At 56.2% G+C, this 24,251-nt stretch overlaps 2 protein-coding genes across 3 annotated transcripts; one reads left to right on the top strand and one right to left on the bottom strand.

Annotated features, from left to right (window-relative positions):
• The first annotated feature begins 895 nt into the window (after positions 1 to 895).
• On the top strand, positions 896 to 6,694 carry LOC139829204 (microtubule-associated protein 1 light chain 3 alpha-like). Its single transcript, XM_071815606.1, has 4 exons — positions 896 to 1,046; positions 1,619 to 1,923; positions 4,909 to 5,015; positions 5,500 to 6,694. The coding sequence occupies exons 2-4, from the start codon at positions 1,921 to 1,923 to the stop codon at positions 5,660 to 5,662; spliced, it is 273 nt and encodes a 90-aa protein (XP_071671707.1). The 5' UTR covers positions 896 to 1,046; positions 1,619 to 1,920; the 3' UTR covers positions 5,663 to 6,694.
• Positions 6,695 to 12,658: 5,964 nt separating this feature from the next.
• On the bottom strand, positions 12,659 to 23,930 carry LOC136108301 (centrosome-associated protein CEP250-like). Of its 2 annotated transcripts, XM_071815491.1 has the most exons (19): positions 23,567 to 23,930; positions 22,755 to 22,811; positions 21,954 to 22,036; positions 21,209 to 21,374; positions 20,852 to 20,958; positions 20,047 to 20,154; positions 19,360 to 19,456; positions 18,793 to 18,891; positions 18,459 to 18,637; positions 17,829 to 18,011; positions 17,464 to 17,608; positions 17,037 to 17,183; positions 16,620 to 16,850; positions 15,696 to 15,889; positions 15,019 to 15,146; positions 14,647 to 14,816; positions 13,598 to 13,753; positions 13,089 to 13,196; positions 12,659 to 13,001 (listed from the first exon to the last, which is right to left on the bottom strand). In XM_071815491.1, exons 1-19 carry the CDS (start codon positions 23,663 to 23,665, stop codon positions 12,960 to 12,962), a joined length of 2,499 nt encoding a protein of 832 aa, XP_071671592.1. In that variant the 5' UTR covers positions 23,666 to 23,930; the 3' UTR covers positions 12,659 to 12,959. The 2 variants fall into 2 exon arrangements, with proteins under 2 accessions (XP_071671592.1, XP_071671593.1); XM_071815492.1 differs by lacking the exons at positions 12,659 to 13,001; positions 13,089 to 13,196; positions 13,598 to 13,753 and having other exon boundaries at positions 14,674 to 14,942.
• Positions 23,931 to 24,251: the final 321 nt, after the last annotated feature.

Raw genomic sequence — 24,251 nt, 5'->3', positions numbered from 1 at the left:
GGCTGGGGAGGAGACCTGTCTTCTCTGATGGTCGGAGCTGGGTCCTGTGCAAGGGACAGCAGCCTTTGCTCTTCCAGGTCACCTGGCCATAGAGACAAGAGGTTCCTACGTGACGAGGGACATGAAAAGAGTCAAGGCTTATGGGGAGGACCCAACAGAACTTGGTGACTGTGACCCACGGATTGGAGTGGTCTGTTCTGGTTATTACAGGTGTAAGCCTTTGTTGCTACCTGGGAGGGTCGTGGTTGCTCATTTTCGGTCCTATCTAGCAAGTTACAAATTGGAGGTTGTTTTGCTGGCACAGGAGCACTTGAACAATGGAGAGTGGATAGAGCAGGTGATGGCAGAGTTTGATCCATCCCACTGCACACGCGCGTGCGGTTTTGATCTGGGCCTCTCTTGTGGCATTGTTGTCACTGAGCTCTCGACAAGCGTGAGGGCTACATGATCTGGTGCCTGTGTTTCCACAAAGAAAAATGAATGATTTGGGGTGTGCTGGGGTGTGGATTGTCAGCAGAGGTGGGTGTGCAGCTCTGTGCATAGAGGGTGAACCCAGGAGAGGTTCCCTCAGAGGCCATCCATCCACCCCTGAGCTCTTTTGAATCTCTTTTCCAAACTCTTTGTTAGCTTGCTCTTTCTTCCCTTCCCTTCCCTTCCCTTCCCTTCCCTTCCCTTCCCTTCCCTTCCCTTCCCTTCCCTTCCCTTCCCTTCCCTTCCCTTCCCTTCCCTTCCCTTCCCTTCCCTTCCCTTCCCTTCCCTTCCCTTCCCTTCCCTTCCCTTCCCTTCCCTTCCCTTCCCTTCCCTTCCCTTCCCTTCCCTTCCCTTCTCTTCCTTTCCCTTCCCTTCCCTTCCCTTCCCTTCCCTTCCCTTCCCTTCCCTTCCCTTCCCTTCCCTTCCCTTCCCTTCCCTTCCCTTCCCTTCCCTTCCAGGTGGATGAAGAAGCCTCGATGTGGAGTTCCAGATCATCCCCACCTACGCCATAGCCGGAGGAAAAAGCGGTATGCACTAACTGGACAGAAGTGGAGGCAGAAGCATATAACCTACAGGTATAGAGCCCTCCATGCGCCTTTTTTTTTGTGGGGAAAAAAGGTTCTGTATTTGTCTGGTAAGCAAATGTTGTAAGTACTTTTGAAAACGGGATTTTTGCTCCGCTGGCTGCGTGAGCCTTTAGATGCTCAGAACATGCTGGGGGGAAACACTTTGAGAGCACTGGAGTAACTGAAGAGTCTGTTCTCAATGGGAAAATGAATGATGAGTGAAGATGTGTGCTGGGTTCCATTTTAGCACAATGATTTCAGACAAAACCCAAAGTGATTTACATTTTTAAACTACCTTGTTTAGCTGTGTACACCAGGACTGAAAGGTTCTCAGGTTTTAAGGCAGGGATGCAAGATTAACCAAAGCGTTGGGAAGATTCTTGTTAGTAAATGCAAAACGTAGTTTTGTTTGTAACTTTATTTGTAACGGCAAAACTTTGCATGCACAAAGTAGTAGGTGCAAAAAAGAAAGACCCTTTGGAAATGGAAACCGTGTAGATGTGGCTGTGTACTGGAATTATAATAAGAAATCTTCAATGTGTTCTGCAAGTTTAAAGGACGCTTCTTTCTCACCCGCACAGCGTACACAACTATACCCCCAAGGCTGGAGAGGTCGGTACGAGGAGAGCCATCCGACAGGCGTTTGACGTTTGGCAGAGGGTGACGCCGCTGACCTTTGAAGAGGTCCCCTACCACGAAATTAAAAAGGACAGAAAGGAGGCAGATATTATGATATTTTTTGCTTCTGGTTTCCATGGAGACAGTTCTCCGTTTGATGGAGAAGGTGGATTCCTAGCTCACGCTTACTTTCCTGGACCAGGAATAGGAGGAGCTGCTCACTTTGATTCCGATAAGCCCTGGACCCTGGGAAATTCTAATCACGATGGTAAGAGCGCAGGTCATTTTTCAGAACAAGGATGAGTTCAATGTAGACGCATTGACAGGCTTTCACCTAGAAAATGTTTGGGTGGTGGAGCTTTCACCTCCCATACAGTGGTTCAAATGTTTTCTCAAACGTGGATTATATCTTCAATGGGTCAATAATTTTGTCAGTAGGTTTGTGACTCCGCACGCCTCTGTGCACGGGTGTGAATGTTGAGGTGTGGGCACAAGTGTGTGTCTGCTGGCTTTTTCCTTCTCTCAAGATTTGCACCATAGTTGCTACAGAAACCACAGCTCTGGGGGGCAAGGGTGAGCAAGAGAGAGTTGAGAAGTGAGCCCTGGATCTCCTGGAACGCTTACCAAGGGCCAATGGAGTTGTAACGGCGAACAGGGAGTTGAGAGAGTGAAGACCTTTGAACGTCAAGTTGTTTGGATCAATATTTGTCTTCCCACAGTCTGAGTGTGGTCCCAGTTCCTCCCGTCAGACACTGGGACTGGCTGATTTGTTAGGGAGGACTAATGTTTTCGTGATATTAAGCAGTTTCGGTGTCTTTCTAGCTTGATCTTGCTCTCTAATGGCAATGAGCACTTTCTCATCTATTTTCAAATCTTTGTTTGAGAATAGTGATGACTTGTGAACAGTTTAAGTTGGAAAACTAGAATTTTACAGTGACCTTGTAAGGTACCACTCAAATTTCCTCTAACCCTAGTGGTTTAGGAGGCGCAACGTGTCTTTAAACTTTTGAGGATTCAAAATCAGGTTTTGAAATGTTTTCTAAGGATTGAAAGTTTATTTTGGATGTAGATATGGCTTGATTTTTTTCAAGTATCTAGAAACACAGGAGCATTGCTGTGGCCGCGATGTCTAAGGACGCATGCAGAGGTGATGTCTGTCATTAGAGCGCACGGTCTGAAAAGTAGAAAAGCTTTCAGGCATGCAAGCCACCTTCAGGCCTGAGCTAAAAGTGCCAGCTTGCTTTCCGAATGGCATGGAAATGAGAAAATCCCTGGGAGTTTTGAGTCTGTATCCATCAGGTCCTATTTGAAAGGAAATGGAGCTGGCAAGTTCAGCATGGGAATGCTGATTTGTAGGGCAACAGGAATGATGTGATACTTGTCTTCTCAGGGGAAGAGAAGTGCTGTTTCCTGGCGTGGTTAAATGCCCGGATGAGCTGTAGGCAGAGAAAGAGAGAGGTGACAGCCCGTGGGGTGTGGGGTTGCGGTGTGGCAGAGCAGCACAGTTGCTGTCTGGAAGTGTCACGGATTTTTCTTTCTCGGTTTGTGGCTGGAGGGCAGTTTGTGGGTTTCCCTGAGGATCGGGGTTGACAATGGGACTGAGCGCCGACCTTGCCAGAGCTGCCTCTGCAGCAGTTCGGTGTGTTTGCCCTTCGCTAGCGATCTGTGCGGGCTCAGTCTGCTCTCGGGAGTTATTTCCTCCCATCTCTGGGGTGTGAGGGTCGTTCATGCACAGGATGTGACTTCCCAGGTGTGAGACCTGCGAGTGCTGGCTCTGGGACAGAAGGTCCTTACGGGAAGGTGGAAGGGGAGGGTTTGACAACATGTGCTTGGTTTTTCCTCTGTTTTCCTCACAAAAAGCTTCCTCTGATGACAAGCTTCAGCAAGATTGGGAGACAGCTTAAAGACTGGCAGGGATGACTCTGGGGAAAATTCTCCACTGGCCAGGATGTTCTAACATATATTATCACTTTTTTTTAATAGTTTTTAGGATGGTGTTTGAGAGCAGTGTATACAGTGAATAGAGCATCTCTTACTTTATAAAAGCACTTTGCATGTGGTTCTTTCAGAAACATAACGTGTTTCTCTGGTGTGCTGAGTGTCATGAGTAGTGTCCTCCAAGCGCATGTAATTGGTATTTGAGGAGCCGATGTGTGTGAAAATTGATAGAAGAGTTGGGATTTCCATTCCAGAGGATAAATGTCGTTTGTGTATTTGTTTTCAAAGAACCAGCTGGCACGCTCGTTTGAAAACTCTTCTAAAAAAGTCGCCAACGAGGATGTTGGGAGTGGCAGGGTCATATTTGTCCCCTCCACCTGTGGGAAGCACTGATGTTGGAAAGGGAATTTCGGGTGTTGAGGATGAGGGGGTAACCTGGAGTCAGAGCATTATCCATGTGAGTGTTAAATGTGAGGAATTTGGTTTTGCCCGTGTTCTTAGCCTTGGTTTGCGGATGTGAAGATGTCCTATTCCCTCGCTGGGTGATCCAGGCCTTTTTAGGATGGATTTTCCTTCTGTGTCACCAGATCCAGATTCTCACCTCTACCAGGTCTTAAAGAGTTTCTTCTTGGTCAGAAGTTTCCTGCACTGCTGGTTTTCATTGGCAAGAAGATGTTAGCAAGGGCAATACTGTCTTTTTAACAGGAGGTATTTCTTCAAATACGGTCTTTGCGTGTCCTTATGACGTGTGTTTTGGGGCAATGGGATTGTTCTGTCTGGAACTGAAGAAGTGTCTGAATGAAAGAACAAAAATACCCTACCAGTAGATCAATAACAAAACTCGCCTTTATTCAGATGCAAAAAGGAACTGTTCTGGCTGTTCAGCATCCATTCCGTGACTGTGTAAGTCTTAAAATAGCCATGAAGTAACAATAGTATCCTTATATCAACCCACAGAATATCAGCGTGTAAAACGTTCCCCTCCTGACAAGAACGTGTATTGGTTGGAGGCAAAATTTGAAGAGTCTGCCTCTAAGCTCTCTTAGCCTTGCAGTGATTGTGAAGATAAATGCTCTCCATCACGTGGCTCAGACAGACAGGTGACTCTTTGCCGACTCTTTGCCGAGGAGCTGTCTGCAGCCAACCTGGTGGTCACTGCTCATGTCCTTTTTTTTTGTTTTCCCGTGAGGGTGAAGCCAAGTGGGGCCTTACCTCAACTTTTTAACTTGTACTAGTTTGATTTGGGTTTGACCTTGAGGCCAGTGCCTGGGACACGCTGAACTCTGGCCAACCCTACCGTTGACTTTCTCCGCAGGTCATCATCGAACGCTCTAAAGGGGAGAAACAGCTCCCAGTGCTGGGCAAGACCAAGTTCCTTGTCCCAGACCATGTCAACATGAGTGAATTGGTGAAAATAATCCGGTGAGTGGGGTGGCCCCAGCTGGCATGCCGAGAACCTGGGCACAGAGTGGTGGGCGAGGGTGAGGCAGAGACAGCTGCTGAGGGTGGGGATGGGGACATGACAACCACAGCATCCTTGTGTTGTGGTACAGGGGGCTGGAGGGGGCAGGTTCTTCACATCTGGTGAAGGACTGTGACCTCTCCCTGCCAGGGACACTCCATGAGCCGATGGGGGGACCCCAGTGCCCTTCTCTCGTGCGTCAGCTCAGATGGAAGAGGCTCCTTGGCTTTGCCCTTGCCCGCCAGTACTTGGAGAAAGGGGCTTTGCAGAGTCCCAATTCAGGGGGCCACAGAACCCCGAGCAGCTCAGCTGGGCTCATAGACACCATGTCCTGGCTGTGCAGGCCTGGCCCCGCGTGAACAGTGTTGCTGGGGGAGGCAGAACTTGTTGTCGCGGTGCCTGCGCGGTGGGCTGACCCCAGTCCTCCTGCCCTTGTCCCCACAGGCGTCGCCTGCAGCTGAATCCCACCCAGGCGTTCTTCCTGCTGGTGAACCAGCACAGCATGGTGAGCGTGTCCACCCCCATCTCGGAGATCTACGAGCAGGAGAAGGATGAGGATGGCTTCCTCTACATGGTCTGTGCGTCCCAGGAGACCTTTGGCTACTGAGGCCTGCTGAGAGGTGGCGTGTGGAGACAGATGAACTGTGGCACACGGGCCCCGGCTTTGGAAGACGACACAGCCAGAGGCTCACGAGACGGGGGCTGTGCTGACCCCCCTTCCCTCCCTCCCCTTCCCATCACCAAGAGGCTCGTGGCGTGTGGTGGACCAGCACAGCCCTTCAGCTCTGTGTGCATTAGTCCCGCTCCCTCCACACACACGCACCCACGTGCAGACACCCAAGCGCGCACGTGGGGCCTCAGCTCCCTGTCCCGTCCCCTCCGTGTCACCCCCTGCTGCTCTCGCTGTGCTCCGCGGCTTTGTAACCCAGTGCCAAGACGGCCCGGCCGTGGCGGAGAGGGGACAGGACACTGTCGCCTTCGCTGGCAGCGCAGGGAGAGCCGCCTCTCCTCCGACCCACTAACAACGGGCAGGAGGTCTGCAAAAGCAGCAAACAGATGTTACCGTTGCTCCCGACTTTTAATTGATTTGAATTACACCCATATCAGATTCTTGGTGCTACTGATTAGATGTAGGCGTCTCTATAGTGCTGTGGATAGTGTATATCCTTTAGATTTATTTTATTGGGTTTTGGTTGGTTGTTTGGGTTGGTTTTTTTAGGGATAGATTGGAATGGGGAGAGGGGGTAATCTTTCCTGTATCTGTAGGTAAATAAATCAGGCTTCATTGCACTTTAAAGCACAGTAGATGTCAGAGTGGAACTTCATTTTAATTTATACAGGTCGCCATATAAAGTGCTGCTCCTCTGTTGACAGTTGTACCTAGATTGTCTCATTTTTGGGGGTTTTTTTAGTAAAATTGGTTTCCTTTCTGTCTCCCCATTGCATGCAACTTTACAGTCTCAGTGTGGCAAAGAGTTCACTCAAGGAACGTACTGGTTTATACTTGCTATGTTCCCTTTCCTGTTTCTCGTGTATTATACCAAAACAATGTATATGATAAAACCCCACCCAGTTTAATCTATACAAAGGTATATATATCTATAAATATATATATAAAATAAACATAAATTCAAGTCGTGGTTGGTCCCAGCTGTGGCAAAGGCGACTGGCTGGGGTTGAGGGGCTGCGGCAAAGGTGGAAGCCCAGTTTAGAGGACAGATCATTGGACAGTGATGCGGGAAACGTGGTTATCATTGCCCTACCCGTGACACAGGTAAGTCTCTTGTCCCACGACCAAGTTGCCTCACCTGGGAAAAAAGCCAAACCCTGCGGTGGGGGGCATTTGCAAAGTCTCTGCTTTTAAAGGAAACTTTGAGCAGTGCAGGAAACCTCCCCGAGCGCTCAGTCAAAACTGTTTTCCAACCAAAGGCAGGGGCCGATGGCCATTTAGCATCTCAGTGTGTTTTGCTGCCCCTCGGCTCAGGCCCTTTGCACTGCCCAGCAGAGGGGGGGTTAGATACCGTTTGCCTGAGTTGCAGCTGACCGTTGTGTTCATGTCCTACGCCTGCCGGGAATCATGGAATCATAGAACACCAGGTTGGAAGGGACCATGAGGATCATCTGGTCCAACCTTTCCTGGCAAAGCACAGTCTAGACAAGGTGGCCCAGCACCCTGTCCAGCTGAATCTTCTGTCCAGGGCAGGAGCTGCGGGTGTAAGGGACAGGGCCAGCAGAGCGCAAGCGGGTGGTAAGTGCTGAAGAAAGATGGTGGGAAGCCAGCTGGAAGCTCAGCATGCAGCAGCGGGTAGGTGAGAACAGTTGCCTCACTGGTCCTGGCATCTGGAGCAGCAATGCGGGTTGACCCTTGTTAAGCACCAGCCTCACGGTATTTAAACTGTGGTCCCTGAGCTCGGGACCTCTCTGAACCGCCTCCTTGCGGCATGGGTGATGGGCCTGTGCCTGCTGCACTGACCCCACAGCAGTGTCAGCCCTGCTGGGGCTTCTCCCTGTGGGAGCTGGCAAAGGAGCAGCAGATGTGCTCAGACACAGCGAGCTGGAGCCTCTGATGGGCTGTGGTGGTGGAGCCGAGGTGTCCTGTTGTCAGCACCGTGAACACAATCACTGGAGATGTGCTGATTGCCTTCACCACTGTAGCTCTCTGCTCCATGTGACCTCAGCCAGCAAAAGGATGCTTTCAAAAGGCAGAGCTACGGGAGAGGCAAACCAGGGCTGCCTGCGTTGGCGAATCTTCACAGAATAGTTTGGGCTGGAACCTTTGAAGATCATCTACTCCAAGCCCCCGAAATGAGCAGGGACACCTTCAGCATTTTAGAGCACAAGTCTTACGAGGAACAGCTGAGGGAACTGGAGTTGTTTGTGTGTGTGTGTTTGTTACCTATGGAAGAGCAGTAAGGGCAGACCAGCCGTCTGAGGGCCGTACCAAGGTCGGAAGTTTCATGGCAATGTCCTTGACCCCGGCCCCAGGGAGGCAGCAGACTTCTCTACGGGGAAGGTCTGTCTGGCATTTTGGACCTTCTGTTCCTGACAGAAGCGAGTCACCTACAACTGTAACCCATTTTTTCCTTCCTCGTGTAGCTGGTCTTGATACAGCAGGTATGCTTCCTGCCCCTGTCAACACCTCTGGTGTGGATGGGCCTTCGTCCTCATGATCCATTGACTGGTCTTCCACATCCAGAGCCTCATAGCTGTTGTACAGAGGCACCTGGGAGGGCGAGGTGGGCAAGGAGGGGTTTCACCTGCTGCCCCAAGTGTGGACTTGCTTCCATTCACTCCTTTCCCTTGAGCTACGGCCTCCAGCCCGGCAGGGTGAGGGTAAAGGGCCCCCTTGATCTTGGTGGGTTTGGTTGGGTTTTTTTTGGTGGCTGTTCCTGTCCCAGGGAAGCCAGAGCATAGTCCCACCAGTCTCCTCAGACTCCCTGATGCCTCTTAACCTTTCTGCTTCCTCTCTTAGCTCTGCCACCAGGCTGAGCAGATGGACGCCCGGTCACCCCTCCCACAGCTCTGGTCTCTACTGCCATCCCAGCCCAGGAAAGGCTCTGGCACTGCCGGCAGCCCCAGGCCTGCAGGGCTGCATGTTTCCCTGGCAGCTCTGCCTCGGTTGCTGCAGGACCTTCCTGGCAAGTGCCGAGGACACAACTTTCTGCTGGGTGGATACCATGGCCAAGCTCCTCCTAGGAGGGTGACAACCACCAGCTGAGCTCGGCTCTTGAGCCGGTGGGGTGACGGCGCCCTCCCCGCACGCACGGGCCGTGCCACACGCTGCGGGCTGGCGCTGCTGCTGACAGGTGGGGGCGAGAGCGGCGGTCAGCGTGGCTCCGGCCAGGCCCAACTCTCCTCGGCGCCTCTGGCCAGAGCTGCCGGCTCCGGGCGGCCTCTCTCGGCGTTTCCCGCCCAAGGAAACCCCTCAGCGTGGCAAGGTCTGCCGCTCCGCCGCCCGTCGGGTGCAGGAGCAGCTCCCTCAGCGAAGAAGGCAGGCACAAGCCAGCACTTGGCAACAAACTCTTTATGGGAAGCACGGGGCTGTACTTGGCGGAGCTGCCCAGGGCTCTACGCGTCTCTTGCCGCAGCCCTGCCCAGGACATGGCCCGCAAGCCTCCCAGCTAACGGCCTCGCTGCTGCCGCGGCTGCTGGGGCTCGCCTCCCACCAGCTGGCCGCGCGCTGCTCTGCGTCGTGCTGCTGTCTGGGCAGGGGCCCTCGGAGCTGCCGGAGGGACGGGCTGTCTGCAGAGCTGTGGGCCCGTGGAGGGGCGGGTGTCCTCAGCGGGACGGCTCTCCTCTCCGCCTGGAGGTCCGGGCGACTTTGCTCCCTCGCCGGCTTCCAGGCTCTGCTCTTGAGGTGCGCCGGGGAATCCTTGTCCTTCCTCCACGCCTGGGCTTGAGAAAGGCGCCCGGGGTGGCTGCGGCCGTCTGTTGGAGAGAGCTCCCCTGAAAAGCTCCAGCAGTCCAGAGCATGGGCAGCTACAGCCTCCTTCAGCCTGAGAGGCTCCGATGGCTTCCAAGGTGCTGCAGACAACGTTGACAACTTCTGTGGCCAGACGGTCAAGCGAAGCCCCTGAAGTTGCTCTGTCGGAAGCTGCTCTTTCCGCTTGCCCCGATTTCTCTTCCTCAAATTTGCCCGCTTCGGTGGTTCCTCCGGCAACAGGCCCTGGCTCAGGTGTGCCGGATGCAAAGTGCTTCCCCAGGCTCTCCGACACGGTCGCTGTAAGCTGCTCGGCCGCCAGTCCGATTTGCTGCCGATGGCGCAGAGAAGAGATCTCCGGAGGCTCTGCAGCTCTGAGCGCACCGGCTGCACCTTCGTGTCCCGGCTCGGGTTGGGAGGGGCTTTGGCCCTTGCCCAAAGCTGCATCCACTCTCAAGCGTCGCCCCCATTTCAGGGAGTTGCTTGCTCCTTTGGGTGGAGGTGGGCACGATGGTTTGTGAGGCAGCAGCAGCTGTTGTCCCAGACCAGATGGTATCTGAGGCAGCAGGAGCCGCTGTCCCAGAGAAGAAGTGTTGATGTTCCCCCGCAGTTTGGGAGCATGCTCTAACTTGGGCAGGTGTTCCCGAAGCTTCTCCTGCAAGGTGACAGCAGGTTGTGTCTGGCTGTGGGCTGGACAAGCGCTCCCGGCCCTGCGTGCTGAGGCGTCCCGCGGGCCCAGGACAGGGCTCTGCTCCAGCCCCGCGACGAGGGCGGAAGGGAAGGGCTTCCCTCGGGACCCTGCGTGTCTGGGAACACCCCGCTTTGCTGACCTGCTCTCGGATGAACGCTTTCTGGGCCTCCAGCTTGAGCATGGTCCGGTACTGCCTGTACTGGTTGAACTCCTTCAGCGAGCAAACCACCTGTGGAGAGCCGGGGGCAGAAATCCCCCAAGCGCTGTGAAGCCGGCTGCGCAGACTGCCTTCCCGAAACAGCCGCCCCGGCGGGAGGGGAGCTGCTCCCTGCACACCCTGCTCTGCGCTCAGGAACCCCGCTGGGAGGGAACCGTTTTGATCAGCCCCATCTCATCCAAACCTACGTTGCCATCGCTGGTGACGAAACCCTGTCTCTTCAGCCACTGCACGTTGACCTTGCGTTGGTGGTAGGCCTTCAGATGCGGGTCATGCAGGCTGTTGTACTCGTTGCTCATCCGGCGGCCCAGGGGATCCCCAAGGTCAAACGAGCCCGAGGGCCGGTGAAGCTGTGAGAGATGTTCCAGAGTGTGAACGGGGCAGGAAGGAGCAGCAGGGACGAACGCACCTCCCAGCTCCTCAGGCACACAGGCCGGCATTTCCAAACCTGCGAGGTCCAGACTGATTCCTGGCCCTCCCACCCCTTTCTTCTGCCTTTACCTTTTCCCCCAGCTTTCCCCTGCTGAACACAGGCTTGGAGCCGGGTGTCACGGGGATCTTGACACCGAGGGTGAGGTCCAGCAGCTCAGGGTCCATTGGGCCAGTAGCTACTTCTCCCAGGTGTTGTCTCCTGTGTCCGAGCTAGGAAGACAGAGACCCTCAGGCACAGCTCAATGAGCCTCCTGCCCAGCGGCTGCAAGAAAGGGCCCGTCCCAATGCCCCCGAGCAGCCCCGCCGTGTCCCAGGCTCCCCGGCTCAGCCCTCTCCATCGCCCCGCTGCTCACCTCTGCCTGTTTGACAGTGCACTGAGCACCGCGTCTGCCTTTGGGACAGCAGCGGTGAGACTGCGCTGCACAGCTCCTGCACTCAGCACCGCGTCTGCCTTTGGGACAGCAGCGGTGAGACTGCGCTGCACAGCTCCTGCACTCAGCACCGCGTCTGCCTTTGGGACAGCAGCGGTGAGACTGCGCTGCACAGCTCCTGCACTCAGCACTGTGTCTGCCTTTAGGACTCCAGCAGTCAGACTCCGCTCCACGGCTCCTTCCAAGAGCTCTCCTAGAGCTGCGTCCTGCGCTGGCTCCTGTCGCTCCAGAGGCACCCGGCAGCAGATGCCACGGCCGCTCTCCCGGCGAGCGGCTTTATAGAGCACTCGCCATTGTGGCATCACGGCGTTGCCGCATTGTCACATCACTGGTTTCCATGACGCTGCCCTGCTGCTGCCCACCGGCAGGGCACACCCCTTGATACCAAAAAGTCTATTCTGCTAATCTACTCTATTCTATATTGGTCAGATTGTCTCCAGCACCATGAAATCTCACCTTGAATGTTACCAGGGATGAGGCATCTACCACCTCTCTGGGCAACATGTGCCAGCATTTTACCACTCTCATTGTAAAAACAGTCCTCCCTTGTATCTAGTCTAGATCTCCCCTCTTTGGTTTAAAACCATCATCCCTTGCCCTGTGTCCTGGTTTTGTTAAAAAACAAGTTTCTCTTTTAGTGAATTTTGCCTCTCAGCTAAAGCTTCATATCAGCTGCATTTTCCTGGAGAACCAGACACATGTTTTGGCAAACCTCGCAATGGAATGCAAACTTATTGATAAGCACGGATGGACATCTCGCGAGAGGGGCAACGAGAAACTGGTGACCGAGAGACTGAGCAACGGTGAATAACATTCCATTCACGTGAATACTTCATATAAAAGTGGGAGATCACGAGGATCTCATCCCTTTTTCCTTCCCTTTTTCCTCATGGCTGACATTAGGAGAGGACCTTGCTGCTCGTCCCTGTGAACGGAGGCCTAGTGAGAGACTGAGTCCAGCTCCGGTTGGCTGCAGAGTCCAATCCAGGACTTTGCGTGCTGGCTCTGCAGTTGCTGAGACTTTCAAGATTGGTTTTGTATATTTTGTATTATTTTCTCTATTCTTATCAGTAGCATTAGTAAAACATCTTTAACTTTTCCAACTCTCTTCTCTCTGTCCTTCTTTCCCTCCCGATCGCCTGTCCTTGGTGGGAAGTGGGGAGAGGGAGGGGCAAATGGGGGAAGTGTGGGGGAGAGGAGGTGAACAACACATCTGCCAGGGTTTGATTGTCACCCCGCAATCTTAACCCTCGACACCCTGAGACAGAAAAGAGGAGAAAAGGAGCTCCCGGGGCAGAGAAACGCAGAGCCCGGCACCCAGGGCACAGGGAGCGCCGTGCTGGGTACCCAGAGGCAGCTGCACAGAAATTCACTTCGCTAGAGCTCCGTGTTCAGAAAAAGAGACAGAGGAGTCAAACCAAAAGAAAAACTTTATTCAACTAAAGGGAAGAGTCCACCGGGCATCTCCCTGTGGGGTCTCTTCCAAAACGCGGGGGACGCAGCCCCCATTGACCCCAGTTCCCCAGCCCTAGCTCCCGGCCGCAATGATCCCTCCTCCTTTCCCCATGGGCTGAGGTACTCGGAGGGTACAACCTTTCCGATCCGCCTGCTCCCCATCTCCCCACCCACCCCCCTCAAACCCCCCCAGTAGCTGGTGGTTAAAATTCCCTTCCTTCATCTTCAAGGGTGTGACTGCCCCTGGAGTCCTTGCTTCTATTTTGGTTCTTGCACCAGCTGTGTCTCCAGGAGGGCCACCTGAAAGAGGCAAAAGACCACTGGGATTTGCCATCGTTCCTCCCTATGGCCAGACCCTCCTGCCACCCAGTGTGATCCTGTTCTCACCTGTCTGGAAGCCGGCACCTTCCGCTGGTCAGAGAGAGACAATGCGCACGCATCTGGCAGCGACCGACCACGGCAACATCTCTTCAGCCTCCTCCGTTCACGTTCCACCTGCACGTTGGGAAGGAGAAAGGGTCACAGGCTCGGGCCACCAAACGAGTTGCAGAAGGACCCCTGCACATCAGGGCAAGGAGACTTCTGCTCAGAGACTGTCACTTGCACCTGAGAACGTTGGGGCAAAACGCACTCGAAGCAGAATATGGAGGAGAAAGGGCAAGAGAGAGTCCAGTGTGTGTGGATGCGGACACTGGGGCAGGAAGGGTGGTACCCCAGTGAATGTGCATTTGGGAAGGCAACGGGTGCCAGAAGGGAGAGAAAATAGACAGCGAGTGTGCACAGGGGGACGGGGAGAGGGCAGGAAAGCAGCAGAGGGCTCCAAAGTGCTGTCTGGGAAACGTGTGGTGTTCCAGAGCACCGGGAGGCTTTGCAGAGGCAGGGAAAGCCTGTTTCACCTGCTCCAGGGTCCTCCTGAGCTCAGCGTTGTACTGCTTCAGCTCCGTCTTCTCCAGTTCCAGCCTTGCAACTGCTCCCTGCAGACATTCCAGCCGCTGCGACAGGCGTCTCTTCTCTGAGAGCCAGGAGAGCTGCTCCCCTTCTGCAGCAGCCTGCTGGGGATTCAGAGAGGAGATGGTGGAGCTGGTGCCACACGCAGGTTACAAGGGCCAGAATGAACAAGCCGGGGAGAGTGAGCGCGCTCAGGACTGGACAGGGCCAAGTGCCTTCTTCTCCCCCTGGGCCACAGCCCAAAACAGCCCCAAACTCTCTTCCCAGGGGCCCCCTGCAGATCACCTGGGAGAAATCCATACTCATTTGCCTTCCTGCTTTTGGGGCTGTGGCACAAGTACATGCGGAATGGCAATGAAGCCTTTAACCGGATCACGCAACAGTACCAATTCCATTATTTTAGTACAGCGGAAAAGCTGTTGCCCAGAGATCTCCATCTCTGAAAGCATCCTCTAAGCACCATCGGTGTCGCTGCTGTTCAGCCATCGGTATAAAACTCTACCGAGTTCCCTACATTAGAGTGGTCAACGGGAGGAAAACGCTTCAGGATGGAGCCCCAGCCAAGCTCCTCAGAACATGGGAAGCTTCACCCTCCTTTGGGGTTCAGGCCCAAAGAAAACCCCTCTGTCCACCGAGAAAGGGCAGCAAGAAAGGAACAAAGCTCCCGTGACTGCAGCTGGCAGGAGGGTCAGGACTCTGCCCCATGGGAGACGGGAGGCTGGTAAGAGCCCCCCTGTGCTGCCACGCTCTGGGTGGGGCCCCCAACCTGCCCTTGAGCTCATCTCACGCCCACGCTCCATCTGTGGCTGCATTTCCTGTCCCAGCACAGTCCTGTGGGCTCCACATGCCTTCGAGTACGAGCCATCGGCTCTGCTGCTGGCCCGGCAACGTGCGGCCTGCAACACGCGGTTGCTGCCATTTCACACCCCGGGCCGTTCCTCTGCTAAAGCCAGCCCACCGAGCGTGCTTGAGGAATTCAACACCTCTTGTTTCCTACCAGGTCTTGCAGGAGCCTCTGTGTTTCTGCTTCGTGGTCGCTCTGCCGAAGTCTGAGGGCATCGTCATGCTGCCGTTCTCTCCGCAAGAGCTGTTGTGCCGCGTTCTCCCGCTCCTGCCTCAGGAGAGATCTCTCTGCTTCCAGCTCACGTTGAAGACACTTCACTTCCCCTGCAAACCCCACAAGTGGCAAGAGTCAGAGTCTACCCAGACCCTGCTTCTGGCCTTACTGACCTTCAGCCCTTGGAGTTTCAGTGCTGGAGGGGTCTGTTCCAGCTCCTTCACTCCTCACAAGCACTGCGGACAGAGAGCTGGTTTTATACCATCTTGTCTAGGCAGGGCATCACCAGAAACAAAGCACATGGGGCCTCACCTTGTATCACGTCCTTGGCCTGCGTGACGGTGTGAAGCCGCATCTCCAGGTGACTCCGGGCGATCTCCAGCTGAGATACGCGCTGCTGAGCCTCAAACAGGCTGCGCGCCAGGGTCTCCTTCACCGGCCTGCGGGTTGTGGACACGGAGAGAAATGAGCTTCTTGCTCCTGACACCCACAGGGAGGGATCCCAGTGACAAGTGCTTCAAGATCCCTGCCCCTGAGAACGGAAAAGGGGCTGCATGGACACCCGTGTACAGCAAACATATTTCTGCCATTTAAATTAGCAATGCAGGCCCCTCTGAGGGAACGCCCAGGCTTTCCTTAGGACCCAGCGTAACACAGCAAGCCCAGCCGAATTTCATCTCGACAGCCAAATCTGAAATGGCTGCTGCCTGGTGGATGGCACACAGGTAGCAGTTTTCCTGACAACGTCTGTGCCAGCCAGCAAAAGCCCAACCTCTGCTCACAGGTGCATCCCATCAGCACTTCCAACTGCTCTGCAGGGGGACACAATAAGCAGGTTTTTTTCCCCTCAAGATTCTTCCCTGTTCTGTCCCTGGAAGGTGAGAACATCCGCAAAGCACAGGGGACGCAAGAAAGCCCCGTGCAATGCTGACCAGCTCTGTAATTCCCGACAGCGAGTCATGTCGTGCCCAGGGTTCCTCGCCCTTTACCTGGCCTCTGCCAGCTGCTCGGAAAGGCCTTGTCTGTCCCGCTCCACGGCTGCCAGGCGCAGCTCCAGGGCAGCCTTCTCCTGCACCAGCACCTCCTTCTCTTCGGACACCTTGGCCAGGGCGAGCCCTTGGCGAGAGGACTCCTGGCGCAACTGCTCCAGACCAGTGCTGGCCGACTCTTGCTGCCGGGACACCTGGAACGGGACAAACCGCAGCTGGAGCCCTTTCTGTGCAGCTGTGTGCAGAGCAGCCAGCGCCGCTGGCCAGGGGGCGGGAGGAGAAAGAGCTCCTGTCCCGGGGGCTCCAAGTGTGAGAGCAGCTGCTGGTCCCGCACCGAGAGCCTGGGCTGCCAAAAGGCGCTGGCCCCGCTCACCGGCAAGTGATGTGCAAGGCCAGCCTGGGCTGCCTGGGACCAGCTGTGGCCTCCCCAGTGCCCAGTGCAGGGGACGGTCACTGCCCTGCTCCTGCTGGCCACACCAGTGCTGGGACAAGCCAGGCTGCTCTTGGCCTTCTGGGACACCTGGGCACACGCCGGCTCATGTTCAGCCGCTGCCGACCAGATTCTGCCTCAGAAAAAGGATTCAGAGCTACACAGTTTGTTTCTTTTGCCACAGGTGACAAGGAGTCGCCCCGCTCTGATCCATGGACAACACGATCACCGCTTTGCAGCTCAGCAAAAGCCACGGAAGAGGCCAACACGGACCGGTGGATTAGAAGAACCCAGAGAAGCAGAGGACAGCGCAGAGAACTGCAGAGCTGCTCCGCAAGCCATCAACGTGGTGCCAAAAAGAAGGGAACAAACCCCCTGCCCTGCAGGGCTACCGAGTGTCTCCTTGACACAAAGCCTGCAGCAGCCAGCAGACACAGCTTCACTCAGCCAAGCAGCCAAACGCCCACCCACAAGCACCAGCTTTTTGGTCTCACCTCACTGAGCTGCTCTCGGGTTTCTTCCTTCTCCTCTGCCAGTCTCCTCAGCTGCACCCGCAGCCCCTCCTGCTGCTCCTCTGCTTCCTGCAGCAGCTGCTCCAGCTGGGCTTTCTCTGCACAGAGCTCTGCCTTGGTTCTTTCACACCAGCTCAGCCGCTCCTGCTCACAGACTCTTGCTCTCTCCAGCCCGGCCACTTTCTCTGACACAACCTCATTCTCTTGCTCCAGCTACAATCACAGAAGCAGAGAGCACATCAAAGACAGGAACATTTCCTAGGAAGGAGCTTTGGCTTGGACAGGACAAGGAACAACATTTGCACAGCCAGCCAGTCCTACTGCTGGAGGGCAAGAAGGCTGAGAAGCAGCAGCAGCTGGAGACAAACAGCTGGCAAGAGCTGTGGCAACTCTGCTCACCTGCAGCACAAGGTGGTTCAGCTGCACTTTCTCCACTGCAAGAGCTTCATTGATACTGCTCATGTTGGCTGCTGCAGCACGGAGATCAGCTATTTCTACACTCAGCTGCTTCTGAGTCCTGCTCAACTCTGCCACCGACTGCTCGGCCTGCAGAGACAAAAGAACAACGTGACAACAAGGGCAGGAAAATGCCTGACTCCCAGCAGCAACTCCCATCCCCTGGGTGTCTCCGACACGCTCCCAGTTCACGCTCCCAATGAGCACGTGGGGACTGAACACCCAAAGAGCCTGTGTGCTCGGATCCCCATTTCCCCAGAAGGACAACAACGGTTTCCCTGTCTTCTCCTGCCAGGAACAGCACCGGTGCTGGTCCTGCTGTCACAGCTCCCTCTCCCACAGGTGCTCCCTAGGAATAAGGTGACCGTACCTTCTCCAGGGCCATGGTCAGCTCGTGTTTCTCTCGCTCCAGCAGATCCCTCTGAAGCTGCGACTCCTCCAGCGTCTCTCTCGCCACTACCAGCTCACTCTGCAATAATGAATGTTTTCCTTCGAGCGCAGCAAAGTCCTTCAGCCTGGGAGATGGGGAAAGACAAACAAGTTCTTAACCTAAAAGCATTGTCATCTCCAAACCAAGAGTACCTACTATGTCCAGATATGGCAGCCAGCCCTGCCCGCGGGCTCCCTTCGCCCTTCTGTGCTGCAAATGACGAGCAGGCACAACTCAGCCTTGTGCGCTGGGCCCCTAAGGTCCAGCCATGCCCACCCCTGCCCCGAGAAAGCTCGAACGCTCACAGCAGCTCCTGCTCACGACGCGCTCTCTCCATCGCCTCTTGCTGCTCCACCTTGTCCCCCTGGGCTGAGTCTTCCTTCAGCTGCAGCTCCGTGTTCCTTTGACGCAGACGCGAGGCTTCTTGCTCCGTTACTTCCAGCTGCTGCTGTAGCTCGTCCCTGGTTCTCTCCAGGTTGGCACAGTCACTGCAGAGACAAGGCTCCGTTACAAGAATGAAGAGGCCGGGAGAGTCACAGATCCCGTTTTCCTCATCCCAGGATGGAGCTGTGGGGAGCACGGGGAGGAAGAACTTGCTCTTCCCCTCCCAGGGTAACTGAAGAGGGAAGCAGAAAGGCGGGCAGGCTGCTGCCTTCAGCCAGCGAGAAGCGCTGCCCGGGAAAGGGCACCCAAAGAGCAGAAGCAGACGCAGCATGTCGAGGGAGAGGCGCCTTGTATGCCAGCATCGCTCTGAATCGCCCAGACAGCCTTGGGAGGCACAGCCGAGCAGGAAAAGCAGCGACAGGAGGATGCTGTGGTGCCAAACAGAGGCACGCGCGAGGCAGGGCAGGCAAGTTCTCTGCCCACAACAGCTCTGGGCTCCCGAACTGGAAGCAGATTGCCTCTGGACCGCAGGAGAAGGAGGAAACGCTCACCTTCTGAGCGCTTCCACCAGAGACTGGAGGTGCTGCCGCTGGCTGCTGGACGTGGCGCATTCCTCCTGCAGCTGCTCAAGCCTCTGCTGCAGCGTCCTGCACTTCTCTTCCTGCTGCCTGTGCTGCTGCAGCAGGGAATCGATGGAGTCCTGCCTGGCAGAAAGCTCTTCTTGTAGGGCCTGCAAGCAACGGGCAGGGAAAGAGCACAAAGAAGCAGTGAGGAGCGGCCAAGGCGGCTCCAGACAGCCGGGAGAAGCAGTGAGCAGAGAGACGGCTCCGCTGGAGGCAAAAGCTGGGAGGGGGTTGGAGATCAAGGTCCCAGCTCTGCACACACCTCAGTTATATCTTTTATCAGCTTTTGCAGGGACAGGTTCTCCTCTTTGGCACTTTTACTCCACAGAACTTCACGTTCTTTCTCTAACCGACCAGCTTCCTGAGAACAGAAGGAGGAAAGGGTGGGCAGGGCAGAGCTGCTCCCTCTGCAGCGTTCCCATCCTCAGCGGCACTGCCGTGCCCAGAAGCCTCAGCCCTCGGCATTCCAGTGCATTCCTTCCCACATCTATTCCACTTCTTCCTGGCTAAAACTAAGAAGGGAAAGACCGACAGCTCGTTTCCATAGACTGCCAGGAAGCTGCCAGTGCCAAGGAACTTTGACCCCAGGCACAACAGCCTTGGTGCAACCCCTGAGGAAGACACCGGAGCTGTCTGCAGCTCCCCTGCCGCTGCTGCACCCGGACTGACTGCACCTGTGCCAAACACACAAGGAACATTCTGGCAATGTCCCTGATGTTCCCCTGCAGGTGGCATCTCTACCCCTCCTTCTGCTGAGGAAACCGCACCTCTGTGTGCTACGGCTGGGGAGCAAACACTGGGCTGTCCCCCAGATCAAGGGAAAACACACCAGAATCTCCACGGTGTCGTCAGGTGTTTCCATGGGCTTCTCCTTCTCCTCATTCTTCTTCTGGGAGGGTACAAGCAAGGCCGAGAGCTCCAGCACCCTGAGAAGAGAAGGTCCACGTGCCACTCCAAAAGCACAGCACACCATCGCCTGGGAAAGAGCTGAGCAGCTCCCAGAGGCACAGCAGAGAAAGTCCAAGCCAGAAAATACAGCAAAGGCAGCATCCAGCTCTAAGGGGTAATGAGCTTGAGGGTGCCAAATGGCCCTTCTTGCCACAAAGGTCTTCTGCACTCAGTCTTGCAAGGAACCGTCAGCACAGAGGAGCTACACTGCTTATGATGCTCCTGTTCACATTCCTCCCAACTGCTTTAATGCAGCCCTGGGGAGGAAAAGGGCTGTACAGAGACAGAGCTCTCTTTATGCTGCTCTCCATTTCTCACCAAGAGTCAGCTAACAGCAAAAACACTGTGCTATGCAATCTCTTTGCCAGTCTGGTCTTACTCAGAACAGCTTCTGTCAGTCTGACGGTTTTTCTGTCCATCCCGTTGAAGGCAACAGTCTGACCAGGCACAGAAACAGGGCTGTGCAGGTCTGTTCATGTGTTTAAAACGTGAACACAGCTCATCTACGAATCACAGCAGCAGCCACAAAAGATCATGTTGGTAACTGCAAAGTTTAAAACAGCTTCACCTGTCCTGAAGCTCCTTCTTCTCCAGGTCGCCAGAGGTTGGACGGGAGCAGCTCACAAGCACAGCTCCAGAAAGCCTCATGTGCTCTGCCTTCAGCTCAGACAAATCTCTGAAGAGGAATCAAGAAAGAGACCGTGTTCACATCACCATCTCTATCAGCTCACTCGCTTCTGAAGCGCATCATTGTGCACCAGTCCCAGCTGGCAGGAAAGGTGACGCCTTGGCTGGGACGAGCCGCTCATCTGGCACTTTGGGACCAGGACGCATCTGGACAGTTGAGCAATGAGTCTGCGTGATCGTCGAGGATGAGTCTGTTTTCTCCTCAGAGATGAGAAGAAATGTGTGGGACGGCCAGAAGGCCTCAAGGACCTCCAGTGACTCTTACTGACTGTTGCTGCTGCTCTAGCTTATTAACATACTCTCATTCAGTGAGATGTACGGCAGATTTCCACCGTTCTATTAAACGGACTGCTCTACGTGCTGCACGCACAGCTGTGGGGAGTCTCTTCCAGCATGTCCATGTGTGCCCGTGCCCGAGTTAATGTGCCCAAACATCACCACAGGCAAGTTCATCGCTCAGGGCCTCGGCATTGCCCACAGCCCGAGCCCCTCAGTCTGGTTTGAAAACCTGCATCAAACCAAATCATTCCAAAGACAGCTAAACAGCTTCATGGCTTCATTGCTTCAGACTCTCAAAGGAGAAATCATGGCTTGAGCCACAATTACTGTAACACGGAGGCTCACCCAGCAGGTGTGAAGGAAGCTACAGCTTTCCTGCAAGAGCTCTGGCCTTCCCTCGTACTCACCGGTCAGTGGCAGCCTTCATCTCCAGGAACTGACGGCGGAAGGTCACCACCTGGCACCACAGGCTGAGGAGACGCTGGTGTTCACCCCTGACGTAGCTGTCATACACCTAAACGTGCCAAGACAAAAAGAAATGCCAGTCCAGCCTTCGCCAACACTGCTCGAGTCTTTCAGAGAGGAGAGAGCGCAACCCCCAGCACCAGGTCTCTTCCATCTCCCAGCCCTGTCTCCTGCTCCTCAGCACCAGCACAGCTCAGCAGAGCCACCGCTGCCACACAGCAAGACCTCTCGGCCAGAAATCAAATCCATTCTCACGCCGCTCTGGCATCACGGCTGACGAGCCCGTAGCCTTTCCTTACCTCGCGCTCACGGCGCCGTTCACTCTCCTTCAACCCCAGCTCCTCCCGGGCCCTCATCCAATCCGCCGTCAGTTTTGCAACATCTTCTTTGAGGGCTGAATTAACCTCACCGGCTTCATCGAGCTGCTCCCGCAGGAGAGCGTTCACTTCTGCCAGGTTCTCACACCTGGGAGAGGGAGAAACAGCAGAGAGGTCGCTCAACAACTGCTGCCCACAAGCAGCAGCCCCGGGATTTCCCAGCTCCCTCAACACTGGCTTTGTTGTCAGACTCAGAGGCAGCAAAAGCGCTTCCTGGCATTAACTAAGATCTCTCTGGGATGGCCAGCTCAGCTGCTTCTCCTGGCTTTAAGCCTTCCATTGCCATCCACAGGTTCGGTTCTCCCTTCCTCTCAACTCTGATGATGCCCACAGTGAACGTCTTGCCTCCCCGCCGTGCTGTCTGATCACTGCATCATCCATCACCTTTCTCTACCACTGTCCTGAGCCCTCACCTACTGAACCCTGGAGCACCTGAGGCTGGAAAGGGACCTTTGCAGCTCACCCGGAACAACCCCCCGCTCAGAACAGAGCCATTCGGCACACAACACTGTCACTGCACCACAGAAAACACATCGTGGACCTTTCTCCTGTCACAGCGGCTCGTCCAGCCGCTTCCCTTGGGGAGAGCAGGTGGCTCTGGCAGGTTTTCCCTCCCCTCCATGAGCATCCAGGGTACCGGCTATGAGGGAACGCTTCTTCCTTGTACCTTTGCTGCTCCTCTTCCAGCCGCAGCAGTGCTTTCTCCAGGCTCTGGTCTTCTGTGGCTTCCCGCCTGCCGGGGAGGGATCCCTAAGGCAGAAAGGAAAAGATTAGTCAAATTCTTGTGTTCCCTTCACTACTGTCAGCATCCATCGCTCTCCCCTCCATTTGCTGGTATCTCTGCAGCTCGTGGCTTCTTCCAGGCATAACAGTGTCGTGACAGCAGAGAGGAAGGGGAAGGGTGTCACTGCAGGGGACAGCTCTGCTCAGTCTCCCACTGTTGCACTCTCACAGCCCGGGATCCTCCGCTCAGCACCACAAGCGCTCACTTGCACTTGAAGCCCAGGAATGCTCTCCTGCTCTCCTACTCTTCCTCTCCCGGGTTTACTTTAGCCGCGAAGCAGAAAGGAAAGCACAGAAGAGCCAGCTCTGTGTGCTGAACGCCAGCATTCCCGCCTGCCGAAATGCCGTGTTCCAGCCGGTTCTCTTTCAGAGACGGCCCCACAACGTAACAGGCAGTACGGCCCTCTCCTGAGACCGAGGACAGCGCGTTACCCCAGCAGGAAAGCGCTCTCTCACAAAACTAAAATCCTTCTTGGTGGGGATTTCTGGACTGGCATTTCTGGGACTACTGGCTGCTCCAAGAACGGCAACTGCACACACACTGACGGGCAGAATTACAGCGCTTCCCGAAACCCTCCGGTAGCAAAAGCCTGTTTTCCTGTCACTGTCACTCTGGAGAGGTGTTTTTTGCCGGTGTTAACGAATGCTGTGTGCACTGTCTGTAGTCAGCAGCCTGCACACTCACCCCTGCTGCCTCCACTTGCTGCTCCAGCTCTCGGCACCGAGTCCGGTACTGCAGGACCTGGGTGGATAAAGAGAAGGAAGATGAGCGAATGCAGCTTCTCCCAGACGCGGCTCCTCCCGCATCCCCTTTTCTCTCAGTCTTTGCAGCCCAAGCACGGAACATTTCACGGCGCTGCTGATACAGCAACGAGAAGTCGTGACCATACGGGGAAGCTTCACCTCCTCTGATCTTCAGGCCAGCCAGCCAGGGTTTCTGTCGCACACAGCACTGTCTGCTCATGCTAAGGCAGCGCTGGCCAGCAGCACCTGCCCCATGGGCACCCGGACCCCAACTCGAGATTCCCACGGGGGAAAGGTCCCCCGGGCCCTGAAGGGAGGGCAAGGAGGGAGTTTCCACGTCGCTTCTCAAGCTCCGCCGAGCAGGTCAGCTCTGCCCCAGCCCCGCTCAGCCGCTGCACAACGCGGTTTCTGTGCAGCTGCACAAGAGCCGCCCGGGCCCGTTCGCCGGCCGGGCAGCGACAGCGAAGGCGGCCAAGGGCTGCCGAGCGGCTCGGGGCTGCCGGCGGGGGAAGCAGCGCCCAGCACGCCTGGGCGGGCCGGGCGGAGCGGGGCGGCTCCCGGCGCCTCCCCCGAGCTCCGCGCTGGGCACCGTCCCGCCCGCGGCAGCTCCGGGAAGGAACCCGCTGGGGCCGCGCGTTCGCCCCCGGCATCGCCGCGGCCCAGCGCCCTCTCTGGGCGGCCCGGACACCCCGGCCCCAGCACCGCGGCCCGGCCCCGGGCAGCTCCCCCCGGGCAGGCGCCCCCGCTCCTCACCTTCGCCTGCAGCTTCCGCACCACCAGCGCTTGCCGGTGCTGCGCCTCCTGCGAGCTCTGCAGCCGGCGCCGCAGGGAGCCCTGGCTCGGCGCCGCCATGGCCCCGCTCCCTGCCGGGCCCCGCGGCGGGGGCTGCTCCGCGCCCTGCCCGGCGGACCGCGCTCAGGCGGCCCCGGGCCGCGGGCTGGCGCCTCCGGGGCGGGCGGAGCGGCTCCCCCTGCCCGCCGGGCGCGACCGGGAGCCGCGGGGCGGGAGAGCCGGGCTGGCTCGGGGCCGCTCTGGGGCAGCGCTTCGCTCCCCGCTGCTCTTCTCGCTTCTGTCTCCTCTCTCCTCGGCTCTCGGTTCTCTCTGCTCGCTCCTGGCCGGGCCCGCCGGCCTGCGGTGCTGCTCTGGGCAGCGCTTTGCTCCACCGAGCCCTGCGCAGGGACCGGTAACGGCCCCGGAGAACGGTGCGGGCAGCACGCGCTGCCGCGGGAGCCCGGGAGAGAAGGAGCGAGGAAACGGTCCCGAGAGCAGAGCGTGGGGTGTGGGGACACTGGGGCAGGGAGGGGGCAGCGCAGGGACAGCGCAAAAGCTCCGTGGGCCAGGGGAGCCGACGGAGCAGCCGGAGCTTTCTGCTAAAGCTCACACTTGAGCCCGGGACTGGCCCTGGCGCAGGAGTTCCAGGCTGGGGCGCAAACCAAAC

The sequence above is a fragment of the Patagioenas fasciata genome, chromosome 16, assembly GCF_037038585.1.
Source record: "Patagioenas fasciata isolate bPatFas1 chromosome 16, bPatFas1.hap1, whole genome shotgun sequence".
NCBI lineage: Eukaryota > Metazoa > Chordata > Aves > Columbiformes > Columbidae > Patagioenas > Patagioenas fasciata.
Note: the sequence above shows the minus strand (reverse complement) of the source record. Positions and strands in the feature narration are given on the sequence as shown.